The sequence below is a fragment of the Lutra lutra genome, chromosome 11 (genome assembly GCF_902655055.1).
Source record: "Lutra lutra chromosome 11, mLutLut1.2, whole genome shotgun sequence".
NCBI classification, from domain to species: domain Eukaryota; kingdom Metazoa; phylum Chordata; class Mammalia; order Carnivora; family Mustelidae; genus Lutra; species Lutra lutra.
The window spans coordinates 90,069,364-90,087,968 of NC_062288.1; the positions used below are offsets into that span (position 1 = coordinate 90,069,364).

Sequence of the window (18,605 nt, forward strand, 5' to 3'; positions counted from 1 at the left end):
TGTTGAGAAAGGTTTCCTCTGAACCTGTTTGTGTTAAATCTTGTCAAATGCTTTTTTGGCATCTCTGGAGATGGTCATATGTTTTTTAGACTTCATTTTTTTTTTTTTTAAGATTTATTAGAGAGAGAGAGAGAGAGAGAAAGGGAATCCCCACATACACTCCCTGCTGAGCATGGAGCCCAACACAGGGACTAATCCCGGGACCCCAATCATGACCTGAGCCAAAATCAAGAGCTAGACACTTAACCAAAAGAGCCACCCAGGTAGGTGCCCCTAACCTTCATTTTGTTGATGTGATGCATCACGGTGATCGATTTGAATCGATATTGAACCATACTTGCATCCCTGGAATAAATCCCACAGGATAACGAATTGTTAATATTTTGTTGAGGATTTTTGAATCTGTGTTTATTAGGGACATTAGCCTGTAGTTTTCTTATACTGTCTTTGTCTGATTTGGGTATGAGGGTAATGCTGGCCTTCTAAAATGAATTCAGAAGCTTTCCTTCCTCTTCCTTTTTTGGAATAGTTTGAGGAAAACAGGAGTTAACTCTTCTTTATTTACTTAATTAGGAGTCATTTATTTATTTTAGAGAAAGAAAGAGGGAGGGAGAGAAGCAGACTCTCCACTGAGGGGGGGTGCCTGACATGGGGCTTGACCTCACAACCCCAAGATCATGACCTAAGCTGAGACAAGAGTTGGACGGTTAATTGACTGAGCCACCCAGGCGTCTCTTAACTCTTCTTTTAAATGTTTGAGAGAATTCATCTGTGAAGCCATCAGTTACTACTTCTGATAATTTTTGATTGCCCATTCAATTTCATTACTAGTAATTGATCTGTCCAGATTTTTTATTTCTTCCTGATTCACTTTTGGAAGCCTGTATAGTTCTAGGAAATTATTCATTTCTTCTAGATTGTCCAATTTGTTGGCTTATATTTTTTGTAGCCTCTTAGTATCCTTTGTCATTCTGTGATATCAGTTGTTACACTTCTTCATTTCTGATTTTAATTTCAGTCCTTTTTTTCTTGACTTATCAATTATGTTTATTTTCTCAAAGAGCCAGCTCTTGGTTTCCCTGGTCTTTTTTCTTTTACTCTCAGTTTCACTTATTTCTACTCCGACTTTTATCATTTCCCTTATTCCACTAACTTTGGGCTTTCTTGATGTTCTTTTTCTAGTTCCTTTACATGTTATGTTAGATTATTTGAAAATTTTCTACGCCTCTAATGCTATAAACTTCCCTCTTGGAAGTGTTTTGTGTCCTAAAGCTCTTGGACTGTTGTGTTTTCATTTTCAATTTCTTCATTGACCCACTGGTTAGTTAGTAACATGTTTAGGCTCCATGTGCTTATGTTTTTGGTCCCCCCCCCCATTCTGGTAATTTCTAGTTTCATACTACTGTGGTCAGAAAAGATGCTTGATAGGCTTTCAGTCTTCTTGAATTTATTGAGACTTGTTTGGTGGCCTAACATGTGATCCATTCTGGAGAATGTTTTACGTGTACTTAAAAAGAATGTGTATTCTGTTGCTTTTGGAGGAAATGTTCTATATATATCTGTAAAACCCATCAGAGCCACTGTTTACTTATTTTCTGTCTGGATAATCTATCCTGTTGATGCAAGTGGGATGTTAAAGTCCCCTCCTGTTATGGTCAACTTCTCCTTCTGTTAATATTCCTTTATGTGTTTAGGTGCTCCAATGGTGGGTGAATATTTGTAATCATTATATCCTCTTACTAGATTGATCCCATTATCATTACATAATGGCTTTTTTTCAAAGTCTATTTTGTGTAAGTATTGCTACCCCAGTTTTTTTCCTTTCTTTTTTATGAAATCTTTTTTTCCATCTCCTCACTTTCACTCCATAAATGGTCTGAAGTAAGTCTCTTGTAGGCAACATATAGGTAGTTCTGGTTATCTTGTTACCCTAGGTCTTTTGTTTTTAAGATTTTATTCATTTATTTGAGAAAGAGAGCGTACAAGTGGGGGTGGGCAGAGCAGACAGGGAAGGAGAGGGACAAACAGACTCTGTGTGGACCCCAAAGAACATGACCTGAGCTGAAGGCAGTTGCTTAAGCAACTGAGCCACCCAGGCACCCCCTTTTATTTTTTTCTAAAGATTTTATTCATTTATGAGAGAGAGGGAGAGAGAACCCTATGTCTTTTGATTAGAGCATTTATATTTAAGGCAATTACTAATAAGTGTATTAGTGCAATTCTGTTCGTTATTTTCTGGTTATAGTTTTCTTTCCTTGTAACTGATGACTTTCTTTAGTGTTATGCTTGGCTTCCTTTTTGTGTATCTATTATAGATTTCTGGTTTATGATTACCAAGAGTCTCATATATAAGATCCTAAGTACATAAGTCTGTATTGCTGATTGTTGCTCAAGTTCGAACACATTCTAAAAGAACTTCAGTTTTACACCCCCTTCACTTTATGTATATATTTTACATCTTTTTATTTTTTGAGTCCTTAGATATAATTTAGCTATTAGATATAATTGATTTTATTACTTTTAAGTCTTTTAATCTTCATATTAGCTTTGTGATTGATACATTACTTTGACTGTATATTGGCTTTTACTTGTGAAATTTTTTCCTTTTCCTAATTTTCTTCTAATTATGGGCTTTTCTTTTCCACTTAAAGAATTCCCTTTAACATTTCTTGTTAAGGACAGTTGAGAGGTGATAAACTCCTTTACCTTTGGTTTGAGAAATTTCTTCTCCCACCAATTCTGAATGACCATCTTGCTTGGTAAAGAACTCTTGGTTATAGGTTTTTTTCTTTTCAGCACTTTGAATGTGTCATGACTCTCCTTTCTGGCCTGCAAAACTTCTGAAAAATCATACAGCTTTATGGGGGGTTTCCTTGTACATGCCTAGTTGCTTCTCACGGGCTCCTTTTAAGATTCTCTATCTTTAATCTTTGACATTTTAATTATGTGTCTTGTTGTGGACTTCCCTTGGTTTGATCTTGTTTGGAGCTCTCTGTGCCCCCTGGACCTGGATGTCTGTTTCCTTCCCCAGGTTAGGTAAGTTTTCTGCCCTTTTCTCTTTCTCTCTTCTTTCTGGGAGTCCTATAATGTGAATGTCAAGATGCTTGATGTTGTCCCAGCAATCTCTTAACCTATGCATATTAAAATTTCTTTTGCTCTTCAGGTTGCATGCTCTCCACCAGCTGGGCTTCCAGATCACTGATCCACTCCTCAGCATCCTCTAATTTGCTGATGATTCTTTCTAGTGTATTTTTCATTTGTTACTATAGTCTTTCACTCTGATTGGCTCTTTTTTTATATTTTTTCTTTGTTGAAGTTCTGAGTTCATCCACTCTCGTGTCTATCAGGTAGACTGGTGATCTCCATTTCATTTGGTTCTTTTCCTGAAGTTTCGTGCTTTTCTTTAGAGCACATTTTTCATTGTGTTTGTGTTTATTTCCAAGAAGTAGGTATATCAGCTACTTCCTTTCTAAACTTGAAGAAATTGCCTGGTGCAAGGATGTCTGGTGTAGACTGTGGGCCTGGCCAGAGCTGTAGCAGGTGTGAGGGCTGGGGATCCCAGGGTTCTGCGGAGACGACTCTACTAGGACAGCTGAAGCTGAAAGTCAAGGCCAGCTGGGGGATCCAGGGCTTTTTCTGCAGGGGACATCCTGGTAAGTCAGTGGGAGCCACAGGAAGCCTGGGCAGAAAGTCCCACAGCAGTATGTGTAAGGGGGGCCAGGCAAGTCATCTACAGTGTCCTGAGATGCTTTGCCCCTGTGTCACCTTGTGTTACAGCTGAAGCCACAGTCAATGCTGTCCAGGTCTACCCAGTGTGTGCTGGGGCCCCAGGCTCACAGAAGCAGCAGGCCAGCCCGGAGCCCATCTACCTCCGCACCATCAAGGTGGAGGAGTGTGAACAGGGACATGCTGCAGCTTCTCCAACCTGAGAGTGTTCCAGCAGGCCCATATTGCTTGGTAGGAAGCTAATCCTTTAAGAAGCCATGGTCTAAAAAGGCAACTAGAATATTACTTGCGCCCCAGGGCAGATAAATCTGTTCAGTCGCTCAGTTTACAGTGTTGGGGTGGGAGTTCCCAGTTGTTACCACATCTGTCTCTTTCTCTGTTCTCTCTGGGTTCTCTCCATCCTCTGTTGTGCAGAAGCTGTCCAGTCAGCCTTCAGAGAAGGGGAGATCAAGGTTTTCCTACTTCGAACTTCACTTAAGAATTCAAATCGAATGGGTTAAAGCTACCCCCAATAAAGGAACCAACTCTGTATACAAGGAAAATGCTTTCAATAAGAGGTACGAGGAATGCAAAGACATTTTTGTTGAGGGAAAACTTAGAACAAAATCTGAATGTGAAAAAGTTGTAGGTTTACAGACTTTATATGTGGTCAGTAATGGCTAAGATTAGAATAAATTAGAATAAATTCTAACATTAAAGAGTTTTGTTTATAATTGATGAAAAGCAAACCAATAACAGATTCTATGTCTTCATCAGATCTTTGATCATTCAGGAAAACTGACTCTTCAATATCAAAAGAGCCAAGTTTTGCTCACAATTATGTAACCTTCAGTATTTGCCTTTAAAATCTTTTATTGTCACTTTGGTTAAATATTCCAGAATGATCAGGGATCCTATTTAATAAAATGTTCAGACATTTTGATGTTTATTGACACACTTTCCAAAATCAAATTCTATAGTCTTATCATCACAATCTAACTGAAATATTCTAGGGGGCCCATGGATATTTCGTCTCCTATATAAAAAGAGTACACTAATTAGGCTTGTTAACTTACATGGGAAGCTCTGTCCACTGAGTGATACTGAACCCTCTCGGATTAGATGTAGAAATCTTACTAAAAACTGTATGAAACTCTCAGAAATCAGGTATGTCCTCATATGTTACCCTGAAGTGGTGTGTGTCACAAAAATAACTGAACTTCCTTGTCAACTGCATGGTCATGAACTCTAATCAGATCTCTTAACCACGGCCACTTTTAAGTCTTTTCGTTGTTTCCAGTTATACTCAGATGCTTTTACAAGCCCTCCTTCAAATGTGTTTCATCTGCACTGAGACTCATGGAAAGAAATCAGAGTACAGGTTTCTGATAAGATCATGCAACTGAACTCGGTAAGAATTAGTTTAAGCACAACAAGAACAACATGCGACTGAATGAGTTGAGGATGATTATAATTTTTATGACTTTCTTTTGTTGAAACATTGTTTTTCCAGATTTAAAGAAATTAAGGTAATTGTAACTTACAGCAATTTGATAAAATATACCTCGGTGAATAAAACATTTATCTTCTACCTGATCCCTTCAGAACTCAGAAACTCCCAGTATTTTTATATTTTAATAATATATTCACTTGTGTAACTTCAATAAGAGTAACGGAACACAACTGGAAACACTGGTTTTATTACTGGGGTTTTGACTGGAATGCCTAGTTGAGGGAGACCTGCATAAACTCAGGTATTACCAGAGAGCTTAAGGAACTAGGGTGGACTATATGGAACCAAGGAAGCCCTCTGAAAAAATAGCCTAATATCCTGCTGACAGAGTTCCCAGCAGACTTACCATGTGAAGAGGGAAGGTCACTTCCTGGCAGATGCAAGAAACTTGGGATACTTTTGGGACCTTGAGAAAGAATGAATCCAAATCTCTAGGTGCTAGAGTTGAAGTCTGTGGCAAGTATCTGACTCGGCTGCCAACCTTGAAAGACTGTCAAGTTCAGTCTGGAGAGGCCTTATAAAAAGAGCCTATGAGATCAATCACAATTCTTGCTGCACTTAAACCAAGTTTTAAAAAACTAGGCTTCTTTCGCAAACCAATTAGTCTCAACTGGGCTATATTTGGTAAAAATGAGTGTGATTATAAAGAGAAAAACTGTTTCAATAACATACCTTTGTGAATACTATTTCCAAATACGGTTCATTATAAACTGGACAAGATCCTGATTTCTTCTGGTTTTCTCCAGGGCCTGGCTACAGCTCCCCCAACTAACATTTTTGGGTTTGTTTTTTTTCCCCATCCTTTTTACTTGGAAGAATTTGATAACCAAAAACTTCCCTTTCTCCTGAAGCCCTGCAAACTGCACATAAACAACTTAAACGTCAGAGAAATCACAACAGCTCAGATGTAGACGATCTCCATGCCCACTGCTCGATGGGCTACTCAAAAAGATCGCCATAAAACTCAATTTACAAACCCAGAAAATACATCAGACTGCCACTGCCTGTCATCCAGAAATCCACTTGACTGGCTACACTCTGAAACTGGTTTCTAATTTGATCCAGTCATGAACCACGGCTTTTGTTTCCACAGAAATGGCTCATTCATTCCTGATTTGAACCATTGGACTGAGAATACATCACCGCCTCCTGAAATGAGTTTAACTACCTCCCGTCAGAACCCAGGCTGGTTCACTGACATGGAACAATCTGTCAACTTTTAATGTGTGAGACTTCCACGGAAGTTTCAGAGAAGGGAACTGCAGGGGCCCGGGGCAGGCCATCCATAGTGCACCACGATGGCATACTCAGGATTCTGAATTGAAACCATGACAAGGACACTCAGACACTCCTCTGTGAAAGGTACCCTCCCCACACTAAGAAAACAGGGGGAAACAGAACAAAACAAAACACCACCTTTATTTAAAGCCAAGGAAGCTGTAGAAATAAACCTGGTTATATTTTTACTAATCTACTACCAAAGCCCAAATTCCTTACTAAAGCACCCAAACATCCATTTTCTGTCAATTCCTGACAGGTTTACAGTCTAAAATGTGTATTTTAAAAAATGCCTGCTTTGGTCTTTTGTTTAGGTTTCGGTTTCATTATCGGGACTCCGGGTGCACAAAATAAAACTGATTTTTTCTCCTGCTAATCTGTCTCATGGAAATGTAACTCCTAATCCAGCTGGAAGAACCTTGGACAGGAAAATTTCTTCCTCCCCTTCACTCTGACCCGCCAACTGGTCCTCCAGCCCAACAGCTAATTCACTGGCTTGGATTAATTCCTGAGGTTTTCCACCTTCCCTCTCCCTAGGCATCTGGCAGTGCTGAGTAAACTGAGCTCAAGATGGGATGGAAGGAGGAAACAAGAACATTATTTTCCAACTACAGCAGGACAGGGTGGTTAAGATTTTCAGCCCCACTTTCAGGTAATAAAATATATAAACATTTTACATTCACCCTCATGTTCATACTTATGGGCCAGATCTTAACATGCCAAGTATCAATACTTACAACAATGTCTAACAAAATTCGTGCTACACAGATATAAATACCTTGTAAAAACCCACAAAAACATCTGAGAGGCCCCAGAGAATAGAGGCATAAACAGATACAAGATTACAGGTGTGGGAAACTATACAAATCTTCAGTGGAGAAGTACACAAGTGAACAGAAAGTGCGGTGAGGACACTGGAGGTGGGGCTCAGGAGGGAAACAAAGTAAGGCAGAAGGGGGGACGGGTGCTCGAGAAGTGACCTCAAGTTATTAGAGTGCTTTAAAAATGTCAGGTAATCTTCCCAGAAGAACAGATTGTGTCTAAATACTTTAAAACTTGATAGACAGTTACCAAGTACATTAATGATTGTTTTAGATGGAAAGGAAAATTAAAAGATCAAGAAAAAAGTCAAAAAATGAAAAAGCATTTATAATGAGAAGACAGAATTGTGGTAAAGGCTATGTAGGTATTATATTAATAGAAGTAAAATATCCACCACTTTCTCCTATTTATCTATGGCACTGGTCCAGCTGTTAAGTGGGTACACAGGTATGTGTACACATGTACACATACACACACACACACAGTATACTTTCTGGCTAGTGTCATCTGCTATCTGATCTTTGCTCTAAGGGTAGAGTTTTGGCTATCTTAAACACCAATCTCTTTTGTAAACAAACTCTATCTCTGAGGTACACAGTTACATAGTTTTGACCCAGAGAAAGAGGAAAAGCATTTTAATAGACATTTCTCCTTCTGTTGCATGGGTCTGGTCCTTTACAAAATGGTTTATTTGCCTATTTCATAAAAGCTGAAATTAGTTTCAACCTGGATGGAAAAAGCAGTTATCCTCTGGAAATAAATGGTCCAAAAACAAGTTGTTAATGAAAGTTCTAGTGTCCATTAGACATATTTTCTTACATCTGGCCACTAGAGCGAAAATCAACTCACAGAGCATTTCAGACATTCTCTTCTTACACACGTTCATTTTTTGCTTAAGTGCCATAATCTGTCCATATATAACCTCTTGTTAATAAAACCAGCAGAGGTGTTCAGACTGAGGAACGTGTACTTTCTAAAGCTGGAATCTAAAATCTAATAGACTCACTTAAATGCTGTGTGCACCGACACATTTCAATTACTAAAAATTTTCATCAACATAAAAAGGATGACACTGAGTTAGGACAGCCTGTTAAGACTCCAGATACACAGCAATCCAACAGCCCCTAGGGACACGTTCTTCTATTAAGTGATTTAAAAAAAAATAGCTTTTGTTTTTAAGAGGATATTTAACCCATGCTACTTATAGCACCATCAGTCTGAAGAACTCTACATATTTCAAAGAAAATGCCTTTTGATTCCATGAATGGGTTCACGCCAAATTCAGCATCTTTTGGGGCAGACCAGTGATCAGCACTGGAAAGCTGTCCACGTCTAGAGCAACGAACGAGTCTGAAAACCCGTGATTAGCATGCAGACGACAATGATGTGGCTTAAGTTACTCCCCCAGAGCGACCCAAAGGCCCCATCAGAGACCAGCTGTAGGCAGGCGGCGGCGGACACCTGCCACACCACAGGAGAGCCAAGCAGATCTGCAGAACCACACCGCAATTTAAGACAGTCCGTGCCCAAAAGCGGCATGTACTCCTGTGAGGTTAATGATGGGGCGGGGGGCGCTGAGTGAAAAATGAGGCAATAAAAGAACAGACTTTCAGGTTCTTTTCTCCTCCAATATTATCGCAGAAACTACACACACACACACACACACACACACCCTACACACACTATGCTGATAGTGTTCCTTGTTCTCAAAATTACCCCAGCAAGGAAAGACCACACCTCCGAAATGATTAGCCAAAAGGGGCATCATATTTCCACACAGAGCAAAACACATTACCTCCCAACCACCTGTAAACACTCATCAAGAACACTAAGATACTTCATAGGAAAGAAGGGGGAAAAAAAAAAACCTTCATTTTCGTTGTGACTGGACCTGATTTATACACCACAACCCCCATGCACTAGTCTCCTCCTTAGCCTGACTGACCACGACTCTGTCAGCCTGACAGGCAGAGCTCAATCTCTCTGGTGTTAAGCAGCCTTCCCAGCAGGAAAGGCACCCACTGGCACCAGCCCGGAGCTGTGGCCCTCTGGGGGCCGCCGAGGACCAGCCACTCCCAGCACCATCTCCACTCGGAGCCACAGGGCTTCATGCCAGGAAACGTCTCTCCCAAGTCATACACAACCTTTCTTATTAACTGTGCCTCAGAGAGACGCTGAAGGTCTGTTCTAGGCAGAAAAAGCAACAGACTTTTGCATAGGAAAAAAGGAAAAAAAATAAAAAAAGGCAAGATGTGGGAAAGGATTCCCACCAGCCCTGCTCCAGCGTGACAAGGGCTCGGCTCACAGGGACAACTGCTTCTTTTCCAGTCCCAGTGTCACCGGTGTCTCAGCTCAGTTGTTTCCTGATGATGATGCATCTGACTGGCTGACAGGGCTGCAGGGGTTGGTGGGGAGGGGAAAGGTGACAGAAAAAAGGGACGAGGCCACAGGATGATAATGACTGTGTGGCAGAGAATCATCAGAATGGCAACAAGAGACCACCACCGAACACGGATATAAAACTACTAGCTGTGGGGACTCGGAACTCAATAAACAAGTAACAGTACTAAATATTTTGGTAAACAAGTAACAAACGCGCTGGCTGTTCAAGAGCAGAGAACTGTTCTTGTTTCTACTTCATGGTTGAGGGGTTTCCATTTGGAGTCCACAGACACTGTCTGTACAGCCTTAAGAAATCTGAGAAGTCCCTCCTTCTGAGGATTCTCTGGTACATGGTTGGTTCAACACTTCAGCGCTGACGAATGTGGAAGGGCGGCCAGCCCTTCACCAGACCCTAGCACATCACGACCCTGGTCTCTGCTCCGGGCAGGCCTCAGTTCTTCTTGTCCTTCTGAAGCTGGCTTTTTGTGGTCCCTAGGTTGTTCCACACTTCTGTGTACATTAGGGTGCCAATGAAGACAAACGAGGTACCCAGCCAGTGCCACAGAGTGAAAGGGTTCTGGAAGTACAAGATGGAAAAGATGAGGCTGACGAACTTGCGTAGGGTCACGACAAGGGTGACGGTGAGGGAGGCGCACTCCGTGGTGAGAATGAAGACGCCCCGGATGCACACGTACCTGGGGGGGTGGGGTTAAGGTGGTTTCGGCAGACTAGAGAGAGAATACCAGGGAGAACATTCTGGCATCGCTCTTGGTTTAAATGCTCATATTCTAAGAACCAGAAGACATGGGTGGGTTATGGCTGCTCGGAGGCTCTTCCTCAGTAGAACATCTTAACTGAGTAAATGTCCTACCACTCATCTGCGGATCCTCCCCTGAAGCTGCCTGCAGACCGCCCACTGTTCTCGCTCTGAGTTCCTCACACGGTGTACAGTAATGGTCCCCTCCCAAGTAGTGACAGAAGGTAGGTAACACTTTCGATAAATGTCAGCAAACCTACTTAATATAAGGACCCGGGCTCCACCTCTTTGTCTAAAGAGGAACTCTGCTGGCCAATCTACTAGGTGACGTCAGAGGAGTGAGACCAATCTCGACCTGTTTCGTGGTTTCAGACCCTTCATGATTTTATAACCTACTTCAGGTTGTTCAAAGGAACCATTTAAAAAATTAGGTTTAGTTAGTTTAAAATTTCTTACAGAATTTTGTGGCAGCCTGAGACATATCCTAGGCCACTGAACAACTCCAGCAGAAGTCACAGAGCATGCACGTCCTATACTATTACTTGGTGATCCATTGATTTCTACACCTCCCCCCAGAGCAGTCTCTTTATGGTGCCCAGTGACTTACCGACCTGCTGCAGCACTAACCTCTGGCCCCCCACGAAGGCACTAACTGGATGGGCAGCTCTGTCTCCGGTAGTACAGAATAGATCAAGGCAGAGACGGAACTCATGTCATACACCGTTAGAAGAATAAACATTCCGGGGCACCTGGGTGGCTCAGTGGGTTAAAGCCTCTGCCTTCGGTTCAGGTCATGATCCCAGGGTCTTGGGATCGAGCCCCGCATGGGCTCTCTGCTCGCAGGGAGCCTGCTTCCTCCTCTCTCTCTCTGCCTGCCTCTCTGCCTACTTGTGATCTCTGTCTGTCAAATAAATAAATAAAATCTTAAAAAAAAAAAAAAAGAAGAATAAACATTCCTCAGTCAAAAGACCACAGAGCAGACCTCATGGCAGAGCAGCGCAAAGGATACTGAGTGATGACATTCATGAGGAGGTAGAACCACATGATGGGCACTGTCACACCAATGACCGGAACTTGATACAATTCTGCAAAGATGGAGAGGGGAGACGGTCATATTTCTGACAGCCGAATGGAGACCGAACCTAACAGAGACAGCAACACGACTTCCCTCGCAAGCAGAACTGGACTGTACGCCACTTTACTTCCCTTGATTCCAGGCTACATCGGTCTCAAGAGTCATTACATTGGCTTCTTAAATTACTTACTGCAACTGTAAGATAAACTCTTCACCATCCACCTGACTAGGACCCCACTTTACAAAGAAACACTGCGAGGCAAAGAGAAGTTACAAATGACGTGCCCTTACCTGACGATCGACCCAAGAGTAAAGACAACCCACAAATGCCATTTGGAAATATATGCAATCCTACTAGTAATCGAAGAATTCAAAACTAAACAGGGTTCTACCATTTTAGACTCTATTAAAACAGCAATTAAAAATGTATAAAACCCTAATCTGGAAAGGCAGTAGTGGAATTGGCAGCCACTCATTTGGTAATATCTACTGGGGATGTGTGTGTGTGTGTGTGTGTGTGTGTGTGTGTGTTTTAAATCCATTTCATAATGCTCACATTAAGGGACCATACAAGTATTGACAGTCATTCTTAGGAATTAATCCTCATTAATTCAAAAGAAGAAAGAAGTTCTCCATTGATGGAGTACATTTATAATGAGGAAAAACCAAATCAGTCTCAATGGCTGTGTAAGCCTTAAAGGAACTTTCACTAAATGAGGTGGGACACATTTGATGAAAAAAGAATCATGAAGATTATATACACTCACACAAAAAAGAAGGCAAGTGAAAAAGCAAGTATGAAATGTATCCACACAAGGATGACGACTATGTAAAAATGTATGTAAGCAGTGTCTGGAAAGAAACTGCTAAAATGAAATTAGCTGACATCTAAGGCTATAGAACTGTAACTTTTCTTCCTTTAAATGTATTCTTATGTTATGAGGCTTGCATAGCAAATATTTGGGAGGAAATCAAAGATCAAAGAGACTAAGGACATAGTAATTCTCAAATGATCAGTCTTTAAAAATTCCTAAGGTGTTTGGGGAGGTAGAATTATTCTGTGTAACTTAGGAAATTCTAACAGTGACAGTGAGATCTCCTTAGTAAAGGAATGTTACTTTTCTTTTGCAAAACATAAAAATACACACACACACACACACATATATATGCACACACACACATATATATGCACACACACACACACACACACACACACATATGTAATATAACTGTCTAAACTAGTGGGAAATCTCCATAATGTGTTATTCAACTGTCTCTGAAACACTGAAAAGACAAGTAACATTATCACTGTTTAATAGCTCCAGAGAGCCACTGTATCAATTTGCTATGTAAGAGTCAATCAGTAGAAAAAAAAAAAAAAAGAAAGAAAAAAAAAAGAGTCAATCAGTAGGACTCAAAATATTTAGGTGGATATTCAATTCTTGTAACAAATTCAAGGATAACAGGTTCATCTGAGATAACCTAAGACAAGCAAGAGGAAAAAAGAAAACATACTTAACTCAGGGATGATTTTGAAGAAGTTGAAGGCATACTCTAAAAAAGATTTTATGTAAATACCATCCCTGTGACTTTTAGAAGCAGCATTCTAGTAACTAAATCAAAATCAATCCCAAGGAATCTGATAATATTTTTATATCAATGGTCCATTGCTATGTGCAAACTCTCAAGGGACCTTAAAAATTATTGTGTCAAAAATGGCTATGTGTCAATTACATCTCCAAAAAAAAAAAAAAAAAGTCAGAAATGATTGAGTAATTCAGAACCTTAAAAACTTTCTGACAGGGGCGCCTGGGTGGCTCAGTGGGTTAAGCCTCTACCTTTGGCTCAGGTCATAATCTCAGGGTCCTGGGATTGAGTCCCGCCTCGAGCTCTCTGCTCAGCAGGGAGCCTGCTTCCCTTCCTCTCTCTTTGCCTGCCTCTCTGCCTACTTGTGATCTCTGTCAAATAAATACATAAAATCTTAAAAAAAAAAAAAACAACTTTGACACACTACCTTCATCACACACTTTCTGTGGGTGAATGGGACAGACAACACTGCAAACTCCCAACAGAAAGCATTCACAACTTCCTAACGCAGGTTCTGATGGCAAACAAGTTTACGGGGCACATACCACCACTCCACAAAATACACCTACCATTTTAGATATGAGCAAGAGAAAGCCTTAACATTACACATGTTTATTTGTTCCTGTGTGTTCCTTGGTCTGTATAAACACTACATCTTTCAGTCAGTCACATCAGGTAGGTAATTCCCTTCAAGTTAATTGGCAATTTATAGCTAGTTGATTAAAAAGTCCCTTTAACAAGTAACAGCTAACTTACCCTGTAGACAGCTGAACAAATTTTGCTTATTCCTGCTGCTTTATTTCCTACCCTTTACCTTTGAAAAAAGCCCCCTCATGGTTTGTTTCCCTTCACTCCAAGGGAGCTAGGACTGTGTGTGTGAGCGGGGCTGCCTTTGCCTTTGCAGCAAAGGGCGGGCCGGAGCAGGCAGAGCTGATGGCTGCCCCGTTTCTCATGGTCCCACCTCTGCGGGGCGGTACTGCTATTTTTTGGCATTCTCAAAACATCAAACGTTCCACATGCAAACACAAGCACACAAATTCCAAAGCAAAATAGAAAATGTGAAGATACTCTATTACATTGTTTGCAAATAACTGAGAAGCATCTGGAAAAGCTTTTGCCACTGCAACGGCTGACGAACAGCACGGTATCCCCGGGAGGTAGAGTGGGGACGGCTCCCCATAGGGCGGTGATTTGGGTAAGATCGTCAAGTCAATGGCGAAACTGAGAAGTGGCCCCAGAACCTGCCAGGGGATTCCACCAGCTAACCCCACACTCACCAGACTTATTGAACAGAACTGCATGGTCATAAATGTCGGAAGCCAGGAAAATGAAGCCAGGAAGTGGAAGGGCATGCTGTGGGAAGAAAGAGTTCGTGTAAATTTACATACAGATGTACTACAGAATACCGCAGGGCAGCTTCACAACGACTCCCAGTTTTACGAGCTGACAAGCAGGATCAAGAAAAGCAATTCAGACTCGTTAGGTTAAACGTATCCAGGGCTTCGGACCACGTGACACTGTCCAGCAGGCTACTGACCCCAAGCCGCAGCTCTGGCCCTTACGGACTGGAGTCAGAGATCATCACACACTGAACAAAAAAATGGAGCCAGCATCCTTCCCTCAGCAAAAGGGAAGCTTAAACTCAAAGTCATTCGGCCCGTCACAGGGCAGCTACCCCGTGCCAGGTACTGTTCTAAAACAATGACGTGAACCAGAGAGCCTGTGTCCCAGTTAAATATCTCAGCCTGATTGTCTGCAGCTTCAATACAAAAGCTGGCAGTGACGAACCTCCGAACCCTGAGGCTGGCGGCATCTCTACCGCCCGGGACCTTGAGGGGCTGTGCTGTGGGTGTTCTCTCCACAAGAGAGAGGCTGGAGGAAGAGTACAGTTAGAGGGGGCGGCTCCGGCTTAGCAGTTTCCAAAAAAGGAGCAGAAGAACAGAGAATTAGCTAATGGAACTCTCCATTGAGTACAGAGCGCTCCCCGGAGGGATGTTGTCCCCCCACCTTCCCTCAAATGCTTGTCCGCCTACCCACAGCCCCCTCTGCATGGGGTTTTTGGAACTTATTTTCCTGTTCAAAGTTTCCATAGTGGTTTCACTCGATTTCATCTATAGGAACACTGGGGCGGGGAGATGAAGGTCCTAATCCACAGACGTTGTTCCTGGTTTACGGGACATGCTAGGTTCACACTGACCGATCAGGAGCGGCTCAGGCAGAGAACAGTGGCTCAGAATACATACTCGTAGCCTATTAAAAATATGTGGTCCTTCAACTACACCAGAAAAACGCATATTTCGTTTGAAATAACAGAGTACAGTTGCGTACTTTTTAATCTATCTCAGGCTCAAGAAATTGCTTACATTATAAAACAAAGCCTCCTTGGAATGTTTCCCAAATCGTTTGTATAGGGTCTCCTGGAAAATACCCATCCGTGCTGACATCAGAAGTGCAAACGTCAGGGCCCCAATTCCTGAAAACACAAAAACCAGGTGATAAGATACTGGATTTGCTCATTTCCACACATTTTCCTAAAGAACACTGACTGTTCTACATTTATTACAAGCCAGCTGTAGAACATGTACAAAATTTTTTAAAGAAGTAAAAATCAACCATGGGGCGCCTGCGTGGCTCAGTGAGTTAAGCCTCTGCCTTCGGCTCAGGTCATGATCTCAGGGTCCTGAGATCGAGCCCCACATCCGGCTCTCTGCTCAGTGGGGAGCCTGCTTCCTCCTCTCTCTCTGCCTGCCTCTCTGCTTATTTATGATCTCTCTCTGTCAAATAAAAAAAAAAAAAAGTAAAAATCAACCACATTATCACTACCCACTCCTTGATAGTTTGCTCTCTCTATATATTTATGTATATATTTTATGCTAACACGGGATCATAATGAATATACAAATGTACATCTTGCTTTCTTCACAATCCTTTTTTTGGATTTTTTTTTTTTTTTTTTGGATTTTCCTTCAAGTCATTCATTAGAATTTCTTCCAAGGTATGAACCCACGGCTCCATGACTTTATCACGTGGAGGGACCATAGTAAAGGTCTTACAACATGAGAATGATTAGATTACTTCCAATTATTTCACTATTGAAATCAATGTATATCCTTGTACATAAATCTTTAAACGAAATGTTGATGATTTCCTTAGGGTAAACTTTCCTAAACGAAATTACAGTCAGAAGTTGCAGACATTTTTAAAACAGTACATAAATTTTTCCAGAAAGGCCGTGTCAATTTCTACCATAAACAGTTTATACAAAAATGGTTGTCCTACTGCACCCCCTATAGCAATGAAGATAATTATTTACTGTCTTGCCATTTTAATAGGCCAAAAATAAAAAGGTACTGCATTTTGGTTTCAATTTGCATCTCTCTGTCTAAGAGTACTGAGGCTGAACATACAGTAATTAGATATTAATTTTTCCCCATGAATTGTATGTTTATATCCTCTGGAAATTTTTCTTATTGGATAAGTGTTTTCTAACAGTTCACGATGATTTTTTTTTTTGTAAAGAAGAGCGACCTTAAAGGGATAAATTTTCAAAGCCAAGCAACAGGGAGATTCTAGTTCTTTCGTTGCTATTTCTCTTCGGCTTACTCTCACCCTGTTACTGCTGTCATGGACTGCACTTGCAAAGAGTTTCACCTCCGTATCCGACAACACAAGGCCAGAGCTCTATAGGAGTGATCTAATGAGTTCCACAAAGAGATACTCATATTTTTAAAAATTCCCTAGGAGACTCTGATGATCAGTCGGGCTTGGGAACACTCATTATGGAAGAGCTAACTTATGAAGAAAATGAATCTAAGATTTAGAAATGAGTCCCTTGGAAATTGACTGCTTCTACTCAGGAGACAGACCAAGAAGAAATGGAGGACACTCTACGCACTCACTCAGAGAGAGTGACAGGCAAACGGAGGTGCACTTTTCGTTCCATACCACTGGCAGCCACGGAAATCGTGGAACCATGCTGTAGAATACATTACCCTGAATGTGGACATGTTCTTTTTTTTTCATGTTCTGAACACCTAAGTTCAGAGATGGGTGATCCCGGGTGCCTCTCTCTTCTGTGGCATAATCTGTTTAGCCAAAGCTTCTTGCCAAGAAACCCGCCCCTTGGGAGAAAGCTCAGCAAACAGAACTTCAGAGGCAATTAGCTTTATTGTAATCGCTGTACTTGCCTAGCAGCCACCTTAAAAATGCCTGGAGTCCGTCATCCTCACTCGAGCTGGACTGGGAAGTCTAGGAAAGACAGGAAAATACCAGGTAGGGAGACCAGAACTGCATGCAAGGTGCCCGGGTACGAAGGAACGATCTGTGTCGCCCACTCCCCGCCGCTCTTCTCTCGCAGAGGCCCAAATCCTTCCATGGCACAAACAGGTCAATGTAGCGCGTCCAGAAAACACCCCGGGGCCCCCACGGCAAGCAGGAAGAGAAACGATTTGTGAAGTGGTTCTTACCACCTGCTTTGCGGACATGAAAGTGCAGATAAATATCCCCACAGACACCAGGGCAATGGAGGTATGTTTGAAAATGCTGTATCTGCGAAAACAAGAACGAGAGCACCTCAGGAGAAGACAAGCACAGATATGAACTCGCGCGCGATGCTCCCAGTCAGGTGCCGTGTGAGAGCACCCGTCAGCGGAATCCAGCGGACGGGCTCGTACACACGAAGTCTGGGCATGAACGAAGCAGGATGCTGACTGGTGACTAAGCTCCCTTTCCTGGTGTTGCTTAAAATAGTTTGTTAGTTTGTGGAGCGAGAGGTTTCGTCAGAACACAAAAACAAAAAAAGACATAGGCCAGACATGCTCTGCCATCCTGCTCGGGTCCCAGGGAAAGCCGGACACATCTGAACTGCCACCCGTGGTGCTTTTGGTCTTCAGGGACCCAAACCCAAGCGTCAGAGACACACCACACAAGAGGAAGAACGGATCATAAGGAACAAGTAGCAGGATTCAGTGGCGGGGGAAAAATCATTCAACTGGCCATTGGCAGGAGAGGATTTTTTTTTTAACACCTCTGACTGACTTAAATGTTTTTAAACGTCAGCACAGTTGGATAAAGGAAGAAATATTACACTAATAGGACTACTGGCAGTAAGAACAGTGGCATTTCATATTAACTAAAACAACATCCTTAATATCCCTCTTGGGCTCGTACTGATAAAGCGGAAGGACTCAGGCAAGGACAAAAAGGAATTCAATTTACAGGATGAACCAGTCAAGGTTTTCTAGTTAAATACTTTGTACAGTTCTGGTTGCATCACCTCGTAGCAGGCCAGCAGGCCTGGCTAAGCAGCAGATCGGGGGCCAAGAGCAACCTGCTGGTGGAGAGAGGGAGGATGAAGTAAGAGGCCCTGAGGAGGGAGATGGAAAAGTAAGGGCACTCTGGAGTCTGGAAAGATCAAAACAGGGAGAGGTTGGTAATACAGGCCTAAAAATTAACAAAGGACAGGATGAGGTAAGTATTGACTTGGT

At 41.9% G+C, this 18,605-nt stretch overlaps 1 protein-coding gene across 2 annotated transcripts in view; it reads right to left on the reverse strand.

Moving 5' to 3' along the window:
• Positions 1-6,014: 6,014 nt before the first annotated feature.
• Positions 6,015-18,605, reverse strand: part of SLC35B4 (solute carrier family 35 member B4) — a 33,298-nt gene continuing 20,707 nt past the window's right edge. The window contains exons 5-10 of one of the 2 annotated variants that reach the window (XM_047694691.1): positions 17,586-17,667; positions 17,307-17,367; positions 15,483-15,592; positions 14,397-14,472; positions 11,467-11,542; positions 6,015-10,395 (exon numbers count right to left, since the gene is read on the reverse strand). In XM_047694691.1, coding sequence (XP_047550647.1) covers positions 10,152-10,395; positions 11,467-11,542; positions 14,397-14,472; positions 15,483-15,592; positions 17,307-17,367; positions 17,586-17,667 — 649 coding nt within the window. In that variant the 3' untranslated portion in view covers positions 6,015-10,151. The other variant, XM_047694692.1, reaches the window with a different exon arrangement.